Source organism: Coenobita brevimanus, chromosome 28 (assembly GCF_032717465.1).
Source record: "Coenobita brevimanus isolate Jiangsu-jjx chromosome 28, ASM3271746v2, whole genome shotgun sequence".
Classification (NCBI taxonomy): Eukaryota; Metazoa; Arthropoda; class Malacostraca; order Decapoda; family Coenobitidae; genus Coenobita; species Coenobita brevimanus.
In genome coordinates this window covers 10,275,762-10,297,779 of record NC_136981.1, presented here as the reverse complement: position 1 = coordinate 10,297,779, position 22,018 = coordinate 10,275,762, and the positions used below count along the sequence as shown (strand labels likewise).

Here is a 22,018-nt window from a genome sequence, read left to right as displayed (position 1 = left end):
CTTGGTGCCCCACTGTACAGTAGGGTGGGTCAAAAATTTAAAATTCGACGAAACATGGCTATTTTGATGACCTATAGTATGTTTTCACATGAACCAACTGTATTTTAAAAAATGAGTCAGTGGTACTCCAGCAACTTTCAATTTAGTTTTTGCAGCACTGACTCTCCAAGCATTCAGTGATTACCGGTGATTGGCAACTCTATAAATGATAACCCATTGTTTTGCATTTCTGTTACTAACTAAACGAACTGGTACTGGTTTACAGTTTTGAATTTTGTATGAGTTTGCGTATTTTACCGGAATCATGGCCAGTTGCAGCACATGAGAAAGCATGAAAGAATCTGTTTTCGGCTCATCACGCAGTCTTCCGGTAAATCAGTTGCCCACTAGCTGTGATGTCATAAGGGCATACAGTATTTGGAACATAAATCCACAAATCCATCATTGAGCACCCAAGCCCATGCAGAAACTGCCACACTTGAAGTAGCAGGAATTTACGAGAAAGCTTCCGTCTCAACTATTGATTAAGCCAGTGTTGTTATTCGTGTGAAACACCTGATAGCAAAGGCACAGGAGCTTAGGAAATATCCAGTGAGCAAAAGGACTTCCAACACCTACATAGAGAAACTCGCCAGCTTTGACACCTTACTTGACATTATTCGTTACAAATGTTTCAAAAACTTCAATGCACGTGAGAGGTCTGAGTGTCAGTGCGCTAGAGCAGACGAGATATCACCTGGGGAGTGGGCTTTCTGGGTTGACCAAAATAATTGCAGGAAAATGTATATTGGTGGAATAGACTGGAAGAAGACAGCACAGAACAAGTGTGCAGCAAATAGAGTGATGAAAAGGCAGCTTTATGAAGAGTCCACTAGAGATACTAAGCAAAATAAAAAGAGACAGGCCAGAGAAAGGGATGGGGGATTGAGTTATCTCTGTACCCTGAAGATTGGGTCTATGAATGTGCGTGGATGTAGTATGATTGAGGCTAAAAGGGAGGAGATTGGGAGAATGTTTGTGAGAAGAAAGTTGGATGTGTTAGCTTTGAGTGAAACAATGATGAAAGGGAAGGGTGAGTGTATGTTTGGAAGTGTGAATGGAAGATTGTCAGGTGGTGATAGAGAAGGGCAAGAGAAGGTGTGGCCTTGTTAGTGAGTCTGGAAGTACCCAGTGTGTGATTGAATGGAAGGAGGTGTCATCGAGACTGATGTGGGTGAAAGCAAAATTTGAACGTGAGTTGTGGGTGTTTGTGAGTGCATATGGGCCTGGTAGTGAGAGAGATGAAGAAGAGAGGGAGTCTTTCTGGAATGATGTTGATGAGTGTCTGCAGAGTTTTGGAGTAAATGTGAATGTGGTAATGATGGGAGATCTGAATACTAGAGTGGGAAATGTAGCAGTTGAAGGTGTAGTTGGTATGCATGGTGTGCCTGGAAGAAATGAAAATGGGGAACGAATGATAGGGATGTGTGTTGAGCGAGAGATGGTGATTGGAAATACGCTGTTCGAGAAGAAAGATATTTATAAGTATACATGGGTGAGACAGGAGGGTGGAATGGTTGTGGGTAAAGCATTGATAGAGTTGATAGAGGGTGATGTGGTTGTGTCTAGGAATGTAATAGGAAGATTGTTGGATGTGAGAGTTCTGAGAGGGAAGGGTGGAGGTATGTCTGACCATCACCTGGTGGAGGGAAATTTAAGAGTACGTAAGAGATGGATGAGAGCTAGGAGGGTTAGGTGTGGCAGGGAGGTTTTGAAAGTGAGTGAGTTGGATAAAAGAGAGAAAATGATAGAGTATCAGGAGAAATTGAAAGATGAGTGGAATGCAGTGAAAGGTCAGGAAAATGGCAGTGTGAAGGAGGAATGGCAATTGTTTAAGAGTGCTGTGGTGGGGCATGCAGAAGAGGTGTGTGGTGTGAGACGTGTGGGTGGTGGTGTAAGAAAAGGAAGTGAATGGTGGTGCGAGGAAGTAAGTATGGCTGTGGCTGAGAAGAGATGTGGGTGGTGGTGTAAGAAAAGGAAGTGAATGGTGGTGCGAGGAAGTAAGTATGGCTGTGGCTGAGAAGAGACGTGCATATGAAGTGTGGCTGCAGAGGAAGGATCAGGTGTCATATGTGAGGTATAAGGAAAAGAGGAATAGGGTGAGAAGGGCTGTGCGTGATGCTAAAGTGGCAGCAGATGAGAGGTGGGGTAGGCGACTGACAGAATTTTCAACAGAATAAGGAAATGTTCTGGAAGGAGGTTAAAAGGGTGCGAAAGGGAGAGACTGGGAAGGAAGAGCGAGTAAAAGCAGAGGATGGAAGGATGTTAATTGAGATGGATGCAGTAAGGAAGAGATGGGCAGAGTATTTTGAAAGATTGTTAAATGTAGAGGAGGAAAGGGAGGCTGAGATTGTGGCGGGTGGAAAGGTGCAAGGAATAAATGTGTTGAGAGAGTTGAATGATTCTTTGATCACGAAGGAGGAAGTGGAGAAGGCAGTAAAGGAGATGAAAACAGGGAAAGCTGCAAGTATGGATGAGTGTGCTGTGGAATGCCTGAAGGGTGGTGGAGTGACTATTGTTGACTGGTTAGTAAGATTGTTGAATGTGTGCTTTGTGAAAGGTATGGTGCCAATTGACTGGGCAAGTGCTTGTGTGGTTCCGTTGTATAGAGGCAAGGGTGATAAGTGTGAATGTACTAGCTTTAGGGGTATAAGTCTGTTGAGTGTTGTAGGTAAGGTGTATAGTAGTGTTAATTATGAGAGTTAGAGAGGGTACAGAGGGAGTGATTGGTGATGAGCAGTGTGGCTTTAGGAGAGGGAGGGGATGCGTGGATCAGGTGTTCGCTGTGAGACAAGTGCGTGAAAAGTATTTAGCAAGAGGCAAGGATGTGTTTTGGGCATTCATGGATTTAGAGAAAGCATATGATAGAATTGATTGGGAGGCTTTGTGGACTGTTTTAAGATTGTGTGGACTTGATGGCAGTTTCCAAAAGGGGTAAAAAGTTTTTATGTAAATAGTAGAGCGTGAGCGGGAAATGCTGTGAGTGATTGGTTTCCCGTGAGAGTGGGGCTGCGACAGAGATGTGTGATGTCACCTTGGTTGTTTAATATTTACATGGATGGTGTTGTAAGGGAGGTGAATGCAAGAGTTTTAGGTGGAGGTTTGAGTCTGGTGAATGTTGATGGTGGAGAGTGGAATCTGAAGCAGCTGCTGTTTGCAGATGATACTGCACTGGTGGCTGATTCAGAGGAGAGATTGAGACAGTTGGTAGAGGAGTTTGGAAGGGTGTGTGAAAGGAGGAAATTGGAAGTAAATGAGAATAAGAGTAAAGTGATGAACTGTACGAGGTTGGTAAATGGTAGGGGGATGAATGTAGTTTTGAATGGTGAGTTGCTTGAGGAGGTAGAGTGTTTTAAATATTTAGGGTCACATGTTGCTGTGGATGGAAGAATAGATGCAGAAGTGAAGTTTAGAATGAATGAAGTAGGAAAGGTGCTGGGAGGAATGAAAAAAGTGTTTAGATGTCGTTCGCTTAGAATGGATGTAAAGAGAAGGCTGTATGAGGGTGTTGTGGTACCGACTGTGTTATATGGGGCTGAAACATGGAATATGGGGGTAGCAGAGAGGAAAAGTTTGAATGTAATGGAGATGAGGTGTCTGAGGAGTATGAGTGGAGTGACGCGTATGGATCAAGTGCGAAATGATGAAGTGCGAAGGAGAACTGGAGTTGTTCGGGAGATAGCGAGTTAAGCAGAGGGTGTTGCGATGGTTTGGACATATTGAGAGAATGGATAATGAGCGATTGGTGAAAAAGATAACTAGATCTGATGTGAGAGGTGTAAGGCTGAGAGGGAGACCACAAATTGGATGGATGGACAGTGTTAAGAGAGCGCTGAATGCGAGAGGGATGTCTGTTTAGCAAGGAAGAGTGGGTGTGAGTGACAGAAATAAATGGAGAGAAATTGTGAATGAATAAATGATGACGCAGCCCTGAGGGGATATTCTCCCGCATTCGGTCTGATCAGCTAGTCAGGTCAGGTGCGGGTAAGGAGATGGGTCTATTATGATGTGGCAGGGGTAAACCAGCTCTGCTGTCGGGCCCTGCTGCGGATGTCACTGATTGCACTGCGCAGTTGACCCTTGTGCAGTGTGGTGCGGTGAGGATCTGTCTCTTCTCCTCTTTGGGGCTAAGATGCGAATGAATGTGTTTGAATGGATGAGTAAGTGGGGAGTGTGTCGTCCTGTCCTGGCTACCTCCCTTTCCTTGGGGGAAGCAGCCTAGGTATATAGATACATAGATAATGACAGCATGTATTGGCGACGGTGATGCCTGTGATGAACTATCTGATCAGTATGTTGTTGATGATACTGCAGAAGTAGATGGAAGCAAACAGTCAGAACAGATTAGTCTATCCTGAGCTGAGTCGTGTAGCTGATCGATGTCAAGTAAGCAATAGAGACATCTGCTCCATTGTGAATGCACTACTGACAGATATGAATATTCTTTGTGAAGAAAGTAAAGTTGATTCCAGTAAACCCTGCCATCAGAGAAAATACTGGAGAGATGTCACATTGTAACAGCATAAAAATGACGAAGGAAATCGTTTGCATCGGTTTCGATGGAAAAATTTATCAAACGCTCAAGAAAACCCCATATGGTCAGAGAATCATGAAGGAAGATCACTACTCAGTAGTTGTTATTCCTGACGCCGTTTATATTGACCACGTTTTTCCCGAAAGTGGAAGAGCAGCAGATATTGCCAAGGAAGTCATGTCTGTCATTCGAGAAACAGATTCAACAGATTCGTTGCAAGCTATCGTCTGTGATGGGACAAATGTCAATACTGAAAAGAGAGATGGAGTGAGCCGTGAACTCGAAACACAGCGTGGCAGACCACAACAGTGGCTTGTTTGTTTGTTTCATATTGTTGAAATAATTTTCCAAAGGTATTTCGAGGCAGTTGATGGTTCGACAACAGGTCCACGAGGCTGCAGAGAAGTAGGTCAGTCACTTGAATTTGACCCATAAGATCTTCAGTTGTTGGTTATGAACGTGTTGCTGGAAAAACTTGTATTTTACCAGGAAGAGTTGTAAGTGATCTCAGCAAAGATCAGGGCTACCTGTGCCATGCATGTTTGGCAGTGCAATTGCCAAGTGGAGATAATAATGTAGGTGTGCATGGGACCATCTGCACAACCAGGACCGTTAAATCATGCCAAGTGGCTTACGAAAGTTAATTGCATACTGTGACTTTACATGTCAAAGGAGCAACCATCACCAACCCTAAAACATTTCGTTTCATTCATTGTGAACTACTACGCTCCTGTGTGGTTCAGGGTGAAAGCCAACAGCTCGTGTCAGGATGGAGCCAAAAATTTCTTCTTCATGGTGGAGCTTCTTCAAAATCTGCCGTTGGAGGATCAGGCAATTATTTGCCCTGTGCTTGCCAATAACAGCTACTTCTATTGGCTGTTGCTGATGAAGATGTTGGCGTACGCTCGATGGCGATCAAGTTGATGAAACAAGCACAGATAAATGAGAATGATGGCCAAGACTCAGTTAGAATATTTGAAAAGTCGACTGATGATAAACTTCGATGCCAAGAGGTACACTGAGATGGTAGAGCTTTCTTCTGCCACAGTTCTGTTGCTGAAGAACAGACTGGACCAAATGGACGAAAGCCAACCCATCGTACCGGACTTGTACCCTTGCCATTCCCAAGGAGTGAAACACTGCATCAGGGATGTCACATCCACCACAAGTAAAGTATTTGGGCACGAATCGCATCATGGTATGCTCATCCAACATAAGTGATCTCGCAGCTTGTTTCCGAATCGTGAAATTGAACAAGGGTTTTGATGTATTCAAATGTTCATGCCATTTCTACTGTTCTTTTTTGTTTTCATTAGTTAATGCCTTTCATATGATTTGAATACATATATTTTAACTGTTACTTTTATTTTTAATATTGAAATTTAACACAAATTGCATTTTAGTTCATCCGAAAAAACAGCATGTGTTTCTAATTTTTTTAAAGAAATAACTCTGTTTTTAGATCCAAGTTGCTGGAATGGGCATGTATATATCGAAACATTTTTTCGTAATGTTATTGGGATTGTGATGGAGCACCATTCTGACTATGTTTCAACCTGGCAATCCTAAGTTGGTTCCTTTTTGACCCACCCTACTGTACAGTATTTTCCACATTATTATTAGTCAAGTTTTGTTTTGTAGTGTTTAGTGTTTCGTGCTTTGGTACAGATGCCATCAGCACAGCAGCAGCAGCAGATGAAGTGGTCACTGCAGTGGTGTCTGACCAAACCACCCATGGGTTCACAGATTGCACCACCAGGTCTCTTCACTGTCATGGTCTCAAAAAACAAAATACTTTTCTTTGTGAGTATATTAATATTTTATGTTTCAGTGAAATGTAAGTGATGTATTGAATAAACTGAGATGAAGATACAGTTGAAAACTGTAGCTATATCTTTTTGGATTTAGGTTACATGCCCAGACCATGAGATGGTTAAAAATGATGCCTTTATGTGAGTTCTGTAATGGCAACTTTGTTTAAGGGATAATATTAGGTGATATAAAACTTTATGTATGATTTCAGGTGGGTAAAGTTTTGTTGTGTTTGTTCTGGAATGTCAGTAGTGTTCATGATATGATTTCAAATGACTGAGGCTTTTATATGAGTTCTGTAGCTTGTATCAGCAATGTACTGGATATAGTGTCATGTGAATTATGTTTTTATGCAAGTTGTATAATATTTTGATAAGAGTTCTGTAATTTCAGCTGTTAAAGGTTATGATATCAGGTGAATCAGGCTTAAATGAGGTCTTTAATATTAGCAGTGTTCTTAATTGAGGTCAGGTGAATAATAAGTGTTTGAACAGTTCCAGCTGACACGTGGTCGTGGTAGTGGGAGTGAGGGTGAGGGAGGGAGTCTGATGCTACCAGTAGTGTACGACAGTGTCACCAACAAGACACAGATGGCAGAACGGCGGGACCAGACCCCTTCCCCTGCCCTCACACAGGTTATCAATGACATCATGGCTCGCACACCTGTTCAGCCTGGGGAGATGTCACTGTTTCCATGTATTAGGGAACTGTTGTTGACTCTGACCCTTGCTCCAGATGGCACCCCTCTTCCCACCCCACCACAGCCTCAGGCACAGGCACCAGTGTCGTCAGCACCTACTGTTGCCCCAGCCCTGGGTTCCCCTCACCTGGCCTCACCTCACATGGCCTCTCCTGGTGCCTCTGGAGGTGGAGTTGCCACTACTGGAGCAGGAGGAGTACCTACCTCCACTATGATGTCTTCTGCAGCATCCACAGGCACAACTACAGTATCCTCATTGGCTGGTCCAGGTGGTCCTATGACAACTTCTGGTCCACATTTTGGTGGACCTAAGCCTGTTGGTCATATGCAGCCTGGTATGGGAACTCTTGCTCCTGGACCTGGCCTTGGCCCAGGTCCAGGCCACATGCAGCAGCCTCTCACTTCCATGGCTGGTGGACTGATGCAACCTGGACCACGGGGTATGCAAGGACCACAGATGACTATAGGGCCGGGTGGCATGCAACCAAGTATGCAAGGTGGGCCAGGTGGAATGCAAAGTGGTATGCAGACTGGTCCAGGGGGTATGCAAGGAGGGCCAGGTGGCATGCAGGCTGGTATGCAGGCTGGACCAGGAGGAATGCAGGGAGGGCCAGGAGGGATGCAGGGAGGGCCAGGAGGGATGCAAGGTGGACCTGGTGGAATGCAAAGTGGACCAGGCAGCAGACAGGGTGGATTTGGTGGGAATATGATGGGCCAGTTCAGTAGACAGATGCCCCAGTAGCACTAGATAGCAAAATTTATGGTAGGTGCTGGGGAGGGATGCCTTCACATGGTGACACTGACATAATCATGTGGCCAAGCTGCCCAGTTTAAACATCCCTCAACTCCCTCCCTGTCCCCTGAAAGGGAGATTGTGGACTGCAGGAGAAGGACACCGTCAGCCTAGAGTCCACCAGGTTTAAGTCCAAATGAGTGTAGGGCCATTACAAAAACAGCAGTATGTTAGGGCCAGTTGGTGAAGGAATGTTTTCAGGCTTAATTGCTTTTGAGCCTTGGTTTGTAACTTAAAAGTTAAAATTGAAATCCACGGTACTGTAGGCTAAATATGTACTAGTTATTAGTGAACACAGGTAGCAACTGAAATACCATTGTTGTACCAGTTGATTCAAGTAAATTTTAATCATTAATACCACTGTTATAGGTCATAATCCTCTGAATCAGGATGATGATCTTTTTAATTTAATTTTGATGCTACCAGATGAGTTTATTCAACTTACCAATAGCCTCTCATATTGAAGGGCTTTATCATGGCTATATCTGAACTCTCCATTTTGAAAAGCTTAACCTGAGTTGAATAAAATTGTCAGGAAACTTCATGAATAAAATAAAAACATTATCCCTGGGTACAGTGGGGTAATAACTACTGTACAGTATACAGTATTTTGTAGAGGCCACTGAAAAAAGTTAATAACTAAAAGGTTCCCCGAGTAGGGAAATAACTGTATTGTATATTACAGTACATGGCTAACATACACAGTGCAATGATCCATTTATTGTATTCCTCTTATCAGTTCTCATGTGTTGTGTAAACAGCTCACTTTGCTGATGTGGATGTGGGAATGAGTTATGCAAGTTTGTTGAGAGGCCCCCAGTAACAGGTTACCTCTACTTATTATATATGTAACAGTGATTTGCAGTTTTTCTTTATTTATGCAGGGTAGACATTGGTAATGCAACTAAGTTGACCCTGCAGCACTTGAGAATTGACAAGGGATACAGTAAATGCATCACCTTGTACATTTAACTATCTAGCTATGATATGTAAAACCATATCATCATCATCATCATCATCAGTATCATCCCAACTCTTTTTCTCACCCACAAGTAGAATGAGAAAGTAAGGAAGAAGGAAAAAGGAAAGTGGGAGAATAAATCAACAGCATGCCCAGTGAAATGGACCACACACTCATTCTCTTTACCATTCAAGCCCATAGAATCCCAGCTTCATATTGACTGGTTAAAAACAAAGTGTTAGTATTAATGACTGGTATTGGTATCAGACTGTAAGGAGGTATTAATCTTTATAATTTTTTATAGATTAATGTATTCAGTTTTTGTAGCAGTATAATAAATTTTTATACAATGCAGAATCTCATTACATCATTACCATCTCTTAACGCCTGGGAGACTTGTAACTGGAGTTGGCATAAACAGAAATACCTCCAGAAATGGCAGTGAAATGACAGGGGACTTGGAGGGAATTTGTTTGTGGCCACCCCTTATGGGATTGAGGTGTCAGGTAATAGAGTAATAGATAGATAGCCTCCAGGGTGCTTTGTCCTTACATCATCTTTACCTACATCAACCATTCATCATTCTTAATTGTGTATTACAGTAATCACTCCAATATCCGGATCAATAGAGCCATCGGTAGGTTCGGATATTGGTTTTGTCCGGATATTGGGCCCCAGCTTATGGACTTGTACTTACGGACCCTAACACAGAGAAACACCTATACAACTCCCTCTGGACATGCATAGCACCTATTTAACACCCAAATCACACCAATAAGGCACATAAATGACTGAAATAAATGCAATAGACACATAAAATGTGGGTTTAGAAGTATGTTCATACATTAATAAACATTCTGGTACTTATGGACTCTAACCGAACCTAACCTAACCGAACCTAACCGAACTCTGAAAAACACATTCCTACTGCACATGCATGAGGTAAGTTTAGTATGGAAAGAAGTACAGTATGACACTTTCTGGTAAGTATAGTATGGGAAAAAATACAATATGAAACATTCTGGTAAATATAGTATGGAAAATAGTACAACATGAAACATTTTGGCTACTTACAGCAAGTCCCTGGCCACCTCGATGAATAACCGCCTCCTCTCGGACTCTGACAGTAAGAACGATTTCCTGAAGCACTTGCACTACACTCTTCCTGAAGTCTTGCACTGAACTTAGTCAATAACACACAGAAGTCCGTTCTTTTCACAGTGTTCATTTTAGTCCAAATAATGTTCCATTAAATTTAAGTGTTGCACATTAACTTTTCCCAAGCTTTTTTAAGTTTCCAAAGCCAAAACAAAGAAGGTTAGTTACGTTAAATTTCTTTTCAACTTAGTCTTTTCTCCCAACTTGAAAACCTTAACACAACACACCGTTTTTTTCACTGCACAACACTCAAAATTCCCGTGTGGTCTAGTGGAGAAGTTCTTGCTGTTTATTCACTGTCAGAGCCCGAGAGTATCACTGGCAGGCGTCCAAGGGGTGCATCGGTGGGTAGTGGTGATGGCGTACCGACTACAGAAGACTCTGAAGACAGCCGCAAACTCACGTCGAGCGGTGACTCCACTGTAGCTGATGTGCTGGGCTGTGGCTCGGAGCATGAGGGCCTGTCTTGGGGAGGCAACGGAGTGGAACCAGGGCTTGGCACAGCGGGGGTCACGGGCCTGAAAAAACTGTCAATCGTTGACTGACGCAAGGACCGATGATTCTGGCGATTGATGATGCGCTGCCGGAAAGCACGCACTTCCTCCACGAGTCCCAAGGGCCCCATCTCCCTGTCGCAGTCCGGGTGTTCCAGGTAGTCTAGGACGAACTCTAGATGTTCCCGGAGTGCGCTCAGCTTGGGGATGGCTGGAGTAGTGTCCTGCTGGGCGGAGTCTGCATCATCATCGCCTTCGTCGTCGGAATCTTCAAGTTCGGGACTGACACCAGCAACCGAAGACGCGATCTCGATATCAGACAACGTCTGATACCCAGGATCGCCCTCGTCGTCGTCCAACCACTCACGAACATCGTCCACATCAACATCGTCGCCGTGCGTACGTAGCCGTGCATGGAAGTCATCCACGTCAAACCCTAGGAAATCGTACTCCACATCTGTTCCGAGAAGCAGACGAGACCAACCATTTTCAAGAGTTTTCACAGGGACTTCCTTCCATGCACTAGCCCAGTTGTACAGCGCAGACTTGATGTTGTAGCGGCGAAGGTTTTCCAAAGTCCGCTTGCCTCGAGTGTCACGTCCTTCCCTGCGCTCGTCCTCGTCCTCGAGAACCACCATCACCTCGTCCAGGAACTTCCGACGGTACAGGCGCTTTGTTGCCACGATCACTCCTTGGTCCATTGGTTGAATGAGAGCAGTCGTATTAGGTGGCAGAAACATGCACCTAATACGGCCATTCTCAGCAACCAAGTCCTTGTCGCACGGGTGGGCAGGTGCATTGTCGAGGAGAAGGAGAGCCTTTACCTGGTCGCGAGGAATTCCCAGTGTCTTCGTCTGGTAATGTATGACCTCCTTGACGAAGTGATGGTGAAACCAGTCTTTGAAAATCACAGCTGTGAACCATGCTTTCAAAGAATGGTACCATACGACAGGAAGGACATCCATCACCCCACGAAGGCACCGAGGCTGCTTTGCACGGCCAACAATAACGGGCTTAAGCCGGTGCATGCCGTTAGCATTGGCACAACACAAAGCAGATATCCGTTCCTTAGAAAGCTTGCGGCCAGGTACACGCTTCTCCGTCTCATCGGCGAGAGTGTTCGTTGGCACCGAGCGATAGAATAGGCCAGTTTCGTCAGCGTTATAGACTTGACCGAGAGTGAGGCCCTCCCTGTCGATCAAGCCTTTCACCTTGTGCCGAAACTCGTCCACTCCATCCTCGTTAGCGTCCAATGCTTCGCCATGTGCTTTACGGTTAGTAAGGCCATGTCGCAACTTGAACGCGAAGAGCCAACCCTCGGATGCCTTGAAGTTTAGGGCGTCATGAAGCCTTGCAAACTTCTCAGCAGCAGCCTTCAGCTCCGTTCCATGTACCATCACACCAGCTGCACGTTGCTGTCGATACCAAATCAACGTGGAGCGGTCGATCTCTGCATACTTGGGAGTAAACATAACCTTCCTCTCCACGTTGCGTTTGCTTCTCGACGAGAAGTCAGCCGTGTACTGCATGAGCTTGTCTCGGGAACGCTTGATATCAAACAAAGTCGACCGGGCCAGGTTGAACTCGCGGAGAATGCGAGAGGAAGACCAACCCGCATCAACCTTCTCCAATATCTCCCGTTTCTTCTCCAGAGTCAACACCACTCTCTTCCTTTTCTCAGGAGGCGGGGCCATCATCACACACACTAAGAGTAGGGCAGAGAGCAGCAGGAGGCCTTGCAGCAAGTACGGCACCACCACAAAAGCGAGCACGTGGGCAGCCATGACGAAGAGCGTAGGTCTTGTCGCGGTGAGAGACAGGCGGGAAGTGGGGAGGATGCAGCGGCGCTCTATCGGACGTCGGAGGAATGACGAACCAAAACAATGCTCTCACGCGGCGCGCGCGGCAAGTTCAAATTACGGACGGCAAAAAATCGATTTTTTTTTCCATTTTTTTTGGATTTTCGGACCATTTTGGGAATGTTTGATCCCAGGACGATAAGGTTCGGTTAGTGGGGATGTTCGGTTATTGGGCGTCCGGATATTAGAGGGATTACTTTTAATTTTTTTTTTGTCTGTAGCAGTATTATCCCCAACTTCGCTTCTACACTCTCCCTGGTACCGTATCTGTCTGCTGTGTTATCAACTTCTCAATGGTAGTGGTTAAAACTGCTTTCTGAATAGAGTGAACTTGTGTTCAATACATGTACACTCGATCAAAAAAGTATCAGTGCACAGGGGGTGCAATGCCTACCGAAAAGGTTTGAACAACTGCTGACATTACCAATGTCTCATTGTGTATCATCAGTGTCTGTCTGTATACACATCACACTTGCTATATGTTTGCAAGAGGATATTGCTAGTTGGTGATATATAACACCTCCCGACATCAGGGCTACCAGCATGTGGTAGGTCGGATACTAATATTTCAGTGACCGTTCTGTAGTCCCAAATGTTTCACGCATGTTGTACACCAATACTTTTGTGACCCAGTGTACAGTACTGTGCAGGAATGAGAGGTTGATTAGGAAGTACGAGAGTGTGAGATGGCTGAGAATGTGCAGGATGTAGTGATAGATGGTGGTGTTTTGTGTGAGGAGTGTTATTGCTTAGCAAGGATGGAAACACTTGGAGGCTGCCTCTCACAGGATGTTATTTTAGGTCATACACTAGTATAGGTTATAGTTTTTCATATTGGGTCTGGTGAATTGATGCCATATGCAGTGTCCTTACTGAGGTTGTGTACCTGGCCACTCTATGAATGCAGTACTTGCTGGTCTGTATACTGGGTTTGTGCTTCTGATCATTCCTCTGAGGATGTGGTTATATTGCATATAGATGCCTTCCTGTCCAGTTATAACAACACCAAAGGCATAGCTGTTGTAAATGAGTCTGTTTCTGTGTGTTTGTATGTTGACAAATATCTCCCGAGTGTCTGATATGATGTAACTCAAAATTAACACATTGTGTGTGGGTCTGGGAAGAAGAATTTTTGATGCATCTTGATCAGAAGTCAAGGTCAATGTTCAGGGCACAATGTTCCAAATCCCTGATATGATTTAGAATGACTGAGGAGGGTCAAAAGTATGAATACGTAGTAGTAGTAGTAGTAATAGTAGTAGTTGTTCCCCAGGCAGTCTGGCCGAACAGCCTCGAGTCCCTAAGGAAGGCCATGGCCGATACCGGGCTTTCCCACAGAGCTCTCAAGGTGTGTATGTTGTGTTGTTGGTGCAAGCGATTGTGCACAATGCAGTCTTCCATAATGTGCCTAATACTATGGGGTGCTGTGTTGCATCCTGGACAAGCATCAGCGACGGAGTTATCCAGCCTCTTCTGATAACTCAAGAGGGCTGGATGAGCCCCACATCTATGCCTGACCAGGTGGACCGTGTCCTCACGAGGGAGGTAGGATTCAGAAGGGTGGATATCAGGAGGCCGTGCATGCAGTTGCGTGTTGTCTTTGAATGACTGAATGAAGCGGCGAGTGATCTTAGCATGGATATGCTTCTGGAAGCTGGTTTGAGACAGGCGAGGGGGGAGAGATGACAGTATATGTGTATGATTGATATCGTGTGCTGAGTGTTGTTTTGACGTTCCTTGGTGTGCTGCCATGTAGTGTAGTGGATGGTGTGGGTTTACAGAGGTTGTAGCAAGAATTTGTGTGCTTCTCATGTCTAGATGATCCTTGACTTTGAGGACTTTGATTTTTTGGTGTAGGCAGTCTGTAGGTACAGTAGCTATGCAGCCTGTGATTATTTTTAGGGCCTTGTTCTGTATGGTCTGTAGGGTGTTGTAGTGTGTTTTAGTGAGGTTAGAAGCCCAAGCAGGGCTTGCATAATTTATCACTGAACGTATAATTGTTTGTGTACTGTGGTGGTGATTACTTTGTTGTGTCCAAATTTTGTATGGGCAAGTGACCTTAGGGCACTGAGTTTTGATGTTAATATATTTTTAATGTTTGTGATGTTTAAATGACATTGATGTATGTTACACCAAGGATTTTGTGGGGGGCGGGTAAGGGAGTGTTGTTTCTGGTGAGGTGTGGAATGTGACAATGTTCTGCTGTTCAGTTTGTGAGAAAGGTCGCTGTGGATTTGGCTGGGGCTATTGTGAGTCTGTTTGTGGTGAACCATTCATGTAGTGTGTTGAGGTAAGGTTGGAGGATGTGTGCGGCTGTGTTTGCGTTTTGGTGTGTACACCCGAGGAAAGTTCCACCTTATTCAGCTGCCTGCCAGTTCGGACCTTTATGCATGAGACAGCCACTAATGAAGCAGTAGCCAGACACTCAAATGTCTTACCACCGAGTGGGAGGAGAGATTTTAAGGGAGGAGGGAAGCTGGGGGAGCTGGTAGTTCCTACCCCTCCCCTTCTATCCCCATCCTTCTCACACAGTTACTAGATAGATGAATGTTGGTTACTGATTCGCTACCACTTGTCTCCCATTTACTATTGTGAACCGGTGAGCGAGTGTATAACGCGGAACTTTCCCCGGCTGTACATGCAAGTGTTCTGTCATCTGCTTAGGAAGCTATATGTACTGTATTTGTGGTGTGTGGGGTGTGGGTATGTTGTGCATGTATAGGTTAAAGAGCGTAGAGGACAAGACAGATCCTTGTGGGACGCCGTTTGTGAAGTTTCTGAAGTTCGATAACTAACCGACAAATGTTACATGTGCACATCTGCCTGCTAAATAGTTTGCCAGCCATCTTTTTGTGATATTGTGCATGTTTGTGCTGAATATTTTGTTTGTGAGGTTGTGGCGGGGGATGGCATCAAAAGCTTTACTAATGACTAATCACTTAAATGTGACTAGGAGTGTTGTGTGTGGTGGCAGCTGAATTGATGCCAGCAAAAACTCTGTGTAAGGTCTGTAAGAAGAGTGTTTGTGGAGTGTAGTGGCCTAAAACCATGTTGTGATGGGGCAAGGGGAATGTGAGGTGTTGCTATTTGTAATACCATTTGTTCAGTGACTTTGGAGGGGATGCAGAGGAATGTGATGGGGTGGTGTGAGGAAGGTAACGTGGGGTCTTTGTTGGGTTTGGGGATAGTGATGATAGTGCCATGCTTCCAGATGTTGGGTATTATGTTGTGTGAGTAGCTGTTATTTGATATTTTGGTGAGTGCTTTTGGTCCAAGATGTTTAAGGTGTATGTTGCTTATGTTGTCTGGGTCACAAGCGGATGAGTGCTTAAGTTTGCTAATGATGTGCTTCGTCCGGGTGTAAGTGAAGGGTGCGAAGTCTGCGTCTGTGGGGAACTGTCTGTTGCGTCGGATAACACATCGGTCATCGCAATGGGGGTTAGATGACTGACGTGTGAAAAGTGATTGATGAGTGTTTGCTTGTTGTTTGAGCGTATGGTGTCTGTTGTTGTGATGGCATCGTGTGATTGTTTAGTTTTGCTGTTAGAGAGTGTGATGCTGTTTAGTGCTTTATAGAGTTTAATGATGTCTGTTTTGTGATCAAATGTTTGGAGATAATTATTTGAATTTAGTATTTGCTGCTCTGATATTTTATTGTCTCCCTGAGTGTCGAGTTCTTGTATTTGTTGTACGGTGTCTTGTGTATGGGGTGTTGGGGAGTATCGTAGTGTGTCGCGTTGGCTGATGAGACCTTGAAAATTCTGGGGTGAAGCTGGGGTTGTGTATCTTATGTTACCTCTAGGGAGGTGTCTTTTGTTTGCATTTTGAATAACTGTATTGAAAATGTGCACGGGTGTACTGTTTCAAAATGTTGCTCTGTTTCAGTTGTGAAGGCCTTCCAGTTGGCTCTCTTACAGTTAGTGTAAGTGTGTCTGTGACCAGCTGGGGTGATTCTGGTTTAGGCAGTGATGAATGGGAGGTAGTCAGAGCCAAGGGTTTTGGTCACTCTCCAGGATGTTGTGGGGGCGCGGTTTGGGGAGCAAAAGGTGATGTCTGGGGATGATGGGAGGAAGAGGGCTTGGTGTGGGATATGGGTATGTTGATGGAGATTATTGAGTATGAAAAGATTATCTGTTTGGGATTGTAGTACCAGCCCTCTGTCTGTGTCAGGGTTGTTGACATGGCAGGCCGACGCCTTGGTGTTGAAATCACCACCCAGGATGATGATGGGTATGTTAGTGATGTGGTGTATTTGAGGAGAGTAATTGTGTGGTACTATGGGAGACGATTGGGGGGGGGGGATGCTCAGTATGTATTTGCGATTGTTATGTGTGACTTGTTACCAGTGCGTATTTGAAATTATTGTATTTCTGTTGTGATGTCATGTGGGAAGAGAAGTAACTTTGTGTATGCACTGGTATCTGAAAAGTTGATGGATTTGTGTACCAGGGTGATGAGTTCGCCGCCACCGCCGTCGGCACGGTCTTGTCTAATGGTGGTGAAATTATTAAATGTAGGTGGTTTTTGTGTTCTGCGTAGTTTTGTTTCTTGTAAGATGCCAATGTATATGTTTTGTAGTTTGATGAATTGTGTGAGTTCTCGTTTTTTTTCTTTTTCTTTTTGTGTGTGTGTATAATTATGCCATCTATGTTTATCTGAAGAATGTTAATGCTGTGTGTACGATGTATGTTGGATGCAGTAGCACGGAGAGGGGGGAGGTGGGGGTGTGGGTGGAGGGGAAAGGGTAGGAGAAGGTTGTGATAGAGATAAGGGTTGGGGTGCATTAGACTGGGGTGGAATGGGCGGGGTTGAGGGATTGGATGGTGCGGAAGGAATCGGTGGATTAGGATGAAGAGGTCTGGAGGATGTAGGAGAGAGGCTGGTAAGGGGGTTAGAGGGTGGGGCGAATGAGCACAAGGAGCAGGTCCAGGTGTTTGTGTAATGTTCTCTGGATGAAAAAGTTTCGCAGGTGAAATGGGTTCAGTTCTTGCAAGAATAGCGCTGAACTGAACCCCTTGTCTGTCGACTCCAAGTGATGGGTTTTGAGGATGTTGGACACATGTATTTGGTGATGGATCCTGTATTGCTGTCAGTGTCACCGGCTAGAAAAAGTCTTCGAGAAATGACCGCCGGAGAGTCAATTCTCGATGTAAAAAAAAGTGTTGTTGTGTGTGCTGTGTTGGAAGTTGTGATACTTGCCCGGGCGACCGAAGCCACTCCCAGGTTCTCGGGTCCCGCGAGGGGCCGGAGGGGTTTGCGGTGATTTGGCCCCCATGCTGTCCTTCTCCTCCGCTTCTACAGCCTCTGGGGGGTGGTGGACCCACGACGATGACGCCACCGCTCCAGGTTCCGTATGAATGTGTCAGGAAGAATGCCTAGAGGCAGATCAAGGACGATGTGGATTGAGGTCACGTGTAGAGACTTTAAGGGTTGGGGACAGTACGATAACGGCTCATGGAGAGCTGTAATCAAGTGGAAAGGTTTACCCATGCTAGTATGATAATTGGTCTCTGCACCTAAACGTTGACAAATACACTGTGATGATCGGAAAAAGTGATTAGATTTTGGTGCAGATCGATCAATGGTCGAAGCCATGAGTCAAGGTCTTAGTTTGGTTGCAGTGTCGTAGTGGTCTGAGAAGAATGAGCTAGACTGAAAAAAAAAAAAATCGTCATAAGAGAATACTATAGGATGTATACAAGATCTCTTCTCAGGCAGTGTAGTAAAGCTGAGGAGGCATTATTTTACTGATAACAGACTTTTTCTTTCCTCTGAAGCGAATACTAAAGGCTTTGGCCTATATGCTATTACTCAAGTTAGAAAAACCTAATCTAAGCAAAAGAAAATCGTTTAGTTGACTATGAAAAAGACATCATACCGAGGCGGATGCGTTTGGATACTGTTTTGCCGAGTTTACAGTAACAGGAAAAGTACGATGGAAAATCAGTGCCAGAAGCATCTAGCCAGACCGCCACGCCACTACCTCGCGCCTAGAGTTGCCAAAGCCAGTCACTCACGTATAAGGCTAAAGTTACAAAAAAACAAACAAACAAACAAACCAAAATGTCGAGTGTCATATCGCTAGAAATGTTAGAATGTTTAATACTTCCCCATAGCCTACCGTGTGAAAACTATAGAATAGTTAAATCTATTGTCACAAACTGTTAAATTTTCCGCTAAATATAGGTGAAATGAAACAGACCAAGCAGAAAAAAACGCTAAAATGACAACCCTTTCTCGTCTTCACTCGGTCGGACGTCTCAACAAAAACAACGCTGTCCATTATCTTGTGTGATTCCTATAAGAATAACGAGTTTCCACACCTAAGAAGTAGGCCTAACTATTCAGAACTGCCGAAGCAGGTCCTGGATGACTATCTTCAGGCGCCTCTTATCTGCAAATAATTAGTTTCCACGCTGATATAGTGATTTGTGTTCACAACTGGAGGTTCGTAGCTTATCTTCAAGTGGATCTTATCAGTGAATCACGTGTCAACGCCCATGAAGAACTGCAGAGTTAAAGACACACCTGTTGACGTCTCTAGGAGCTTCGAATCGGTAAATAACGAGCTTCCACACAGAAAATTTGTTTGAAGCTGGAAATCCGATGTTTCCTTCTGGTCTCTAGATCATTTAATAACAGATTTCCACGCCTATGAATACCTGTGCTTATAACTGGAGAGGCAGTTATCCGCAGTATCATAATCAGTCGTGGACACTACATATCAGAGGTGCATGAATGATGAGAGGAGAGGCAGTTCCAGTGCGTGGTCACCGCCGCCGCATCGCTAAATTGTTGCTGCTTTTGACTTTGGCTGCCTTCATGATTCTCCTCACCCAGGTAATTAGACTACTATTTTAGGTGGCATAACAGACTTCGTAGCACTATTTTCTTTGCTATTAATTTTTCATTAGGTGTTATGTGCAGAATAAATCGCTAAGGAGTGCTGCGGCGTCCCCTGTGCCATTTGGAGATTAACATAATACATGCCCCTTTTTCCGCTGTCAGAGTCGTATTGTAAGTGCCTTTCAGATTTCGTAACACCTTTTTCTTAGCGATCTACTCTGTACATTACACTTGAATATCCTCTTGTATGCCATTAATGCAGACTGTATTGATATTAAAACAATATAAATGGCGCACGAGAGAATGATAGAGTGTACTGTGCAAAATCGTTAATAGAGAAGTCAGACGAAACTTCTGTACTGTACAAAGGCTATTCCAGTACGGCGCTTGTAGTTTCGTGATATAAACCCTCAAATCTCAAAGGTGTAAGCAAGCCTCTGATTTTGTTAGTCATTGACGGAACACCTCCATCTGTACCCCACATTACAGAGTGGAGTCAGCACCTATAGGGTGAGCCGTAAAGAGTGCTCTCTTACAAACACCTGGTGGTATGTTGTGTTGCGGGGACGGCTGAGTCTGCTGGTGTGGGTGTGGGTGTTGCTGTGGGAGAAGAAAATTGATACATGATGCAGGATAAATATTGATAGCGCCGAGTCGTCCCTACAATGCACGAGAAATTCGCTCGGCGGAGAGGAAGGGACGTGCTACATATGGACCACGTTGTACTGATGCAGAAATACGTTCTGTCATTGTCGTGTGCTTTAGAAATTATTGTGGAAAAATGGAGGCCCATTGGCGATCTCAGGCTTCATCGTAGGTTAAGAAATCTTCCTATACTCTTTTAAGTTTAACTTGGCCTAAAATTTCCATCTCTCCGCCGTAAGTGCTGAGTTATAACAAGTGATTAACAGGAGAATATGGTGCTGGTCACGAATAACTGCAATGGAAAAGGTGCTGAGCCGTAGCATTGTCGTAATCTCCCTCTAACCTCTGTAAAGTAAGCTGCAAAGACTGAACTCTGGGCCAAGTTAATGTCAAAGAACTGTAGTACGTCTTCCTTACTTGTTTATTTATGAGGCTTTATAGTACAATTATTTATTCCTTTATGCCTGTATTACAGGAGGAGGCTACTTATTGCAGACACTTTACAGCCCTAGCCCGCATTCTAAGTTGCATAATTTCGTTGCACCTCTTCCTTAGCTATTTATTTTGTATATTACACGTTAACATTATCTCATTTATATCGTTTTAATATCGACTTAGTTTTCATCAACAGCATGCCAGAGAATAAGGGGTTGCAGTGTTGGAAGTAACAGAGATGGGGTCGGATATTGCCTTCATTTACCCCGTCACCATGCTGCTGGAGAAGACGCCTTCATGTATTGGCACTGATATAACTGAGCGGCTCCACTGCCAGGTTATACAAACATCCCTCAACTTCTTATCCCCTGCCACGCGTGAAAAGGATGGTGAATGGTAGAAGGGCGGCTTCAGCCTGCACTCCACAGGGTTCACGTCCAGATGAGCCTGGGGTTGCTACCATTAACCCTACTACTACTACAACCCCTTCACTATGAGAAGTTGCCCGCTGGTTACTTAAAATCGTCTGGAGGTTGGAAGAATATGCCAACAGAGGTTTCTCATTCTGTGTCTGCTGTCCTCTCTTCCTACTTCTGCTTGTCCTTCCTGTCACTGTTTATTACTCTTCTTTTCCATTCAGCTAACTACCCTGCGTGACAGACTTAATAGTTTCCTGTAACCCAGGAAATCATTTACAACTCTGGGTGGTAACCATATAACTAACTTGTGGGGATAGGTGGAGCCTACTATAGTGCCCCTGTTTTTCTGTGTGGAGACGTAAATGCGGCATCCATCCAGAATCCAGACCTCAACACTGTTCTCCGCGCCTCGCTGAGATAAGGCACAGTCAGCCATAAGGGAACATCTGTTCACTGCATGGGACAACCTGCAAGGGCGGTTGGAGGGTCTGGTCGACCAGACAGGCTGGGCCAAATGAACAACAAATAAGTTATTATCATTATTATTATTATTATTATTATTATTATTATTATTATTATATCTATCTATCCCGTAAGGGGTGGCCATTTGACTCTGAGTTATTTGTTTTACGGGGAGGGGCACTAACCCTCCACCAACCCAAATGTTGACACGTAGGGAGCACGTATGGTTTGGTTATATGGTTACCACCCAGCGTTGTAAATGGTTTCATGGCTTACAGGAAACCATTTGGCTTGTCACTCAATGTAAAGCCACCTGTAACGGAAAGAAAAGCAATAAGAAGTGACAGAAAAGATGGGAGAAATAGGAATAGAGTTGGGCAGGCACAGAAAAAGAATGATAAAAGGTAAGGAAGAAGTAGGCAGCACTACATCAAGTGAGTGGATGATGGTCGCCACCACCTACCACTTTGTAGTAGTAGTAGTAGTAGCAGCAGAAGTAGTAGTAGTAGTAGTAGTAGTAGTAGTAGTAGTGGTACAGTAGTAGTAGTAGCAGTAGACGGATGTTAGTAGTAGTAGTAGTAATAGTAGTAGTAGTAGTAGTAGTAGTAGTAGCAGCAGAAGTAGTAGTAGTAGTAGTAGTAGATGGAGGTGAGTAGTAGTAATAGTAGTAGTAGTAGTAGTAGTAGTGGTAGAAGTAATAGCAGATGGAGGTGTGATGGAGGGATGGGGTGAAGTACAGTATATGAGCAAGAGTGGCGTGAGGTGGAGAGAAGGCAGACTGATGACAGAGGCAGGATGACATGAAGGCGAGTCGCTTGTGGCCACTCATTCTGGGATTAAGGTGTCTGGCGATAGATATAT

The 22,018-nt window shown here is 44.5% G+C and overlaps 1 protein-coding gene across 1 annotated transcript in view; it reads left to right on the top strand.

Moving 5' to 3' along the window:
• Positions 1-8,820, top strand: part of MED14 (mediator complex subunit 14) — a 68,999-nt gene extending 60,179 nt beyond the window's left edge. Inside the window, exons 24-25 of the mRNA XM_080268609.1 lie at positions 6,242-6,376; positions 6,880-8,820. Of these exons, the coding sequence (XP_080124735.1) occupies positions 6,242-6,376; positions 6,880-7,827 (1,083 nt within the window). The 3' untranslated portion in view covers positions 7,828-8,820. The remainder of the gene's footprint in view (positions 1-6,241; positions 6,377-6,879) is intronic.
• The last annotated feature ends 13,198 nt before the right edge of the window (positions 8,821-22,018 follow it).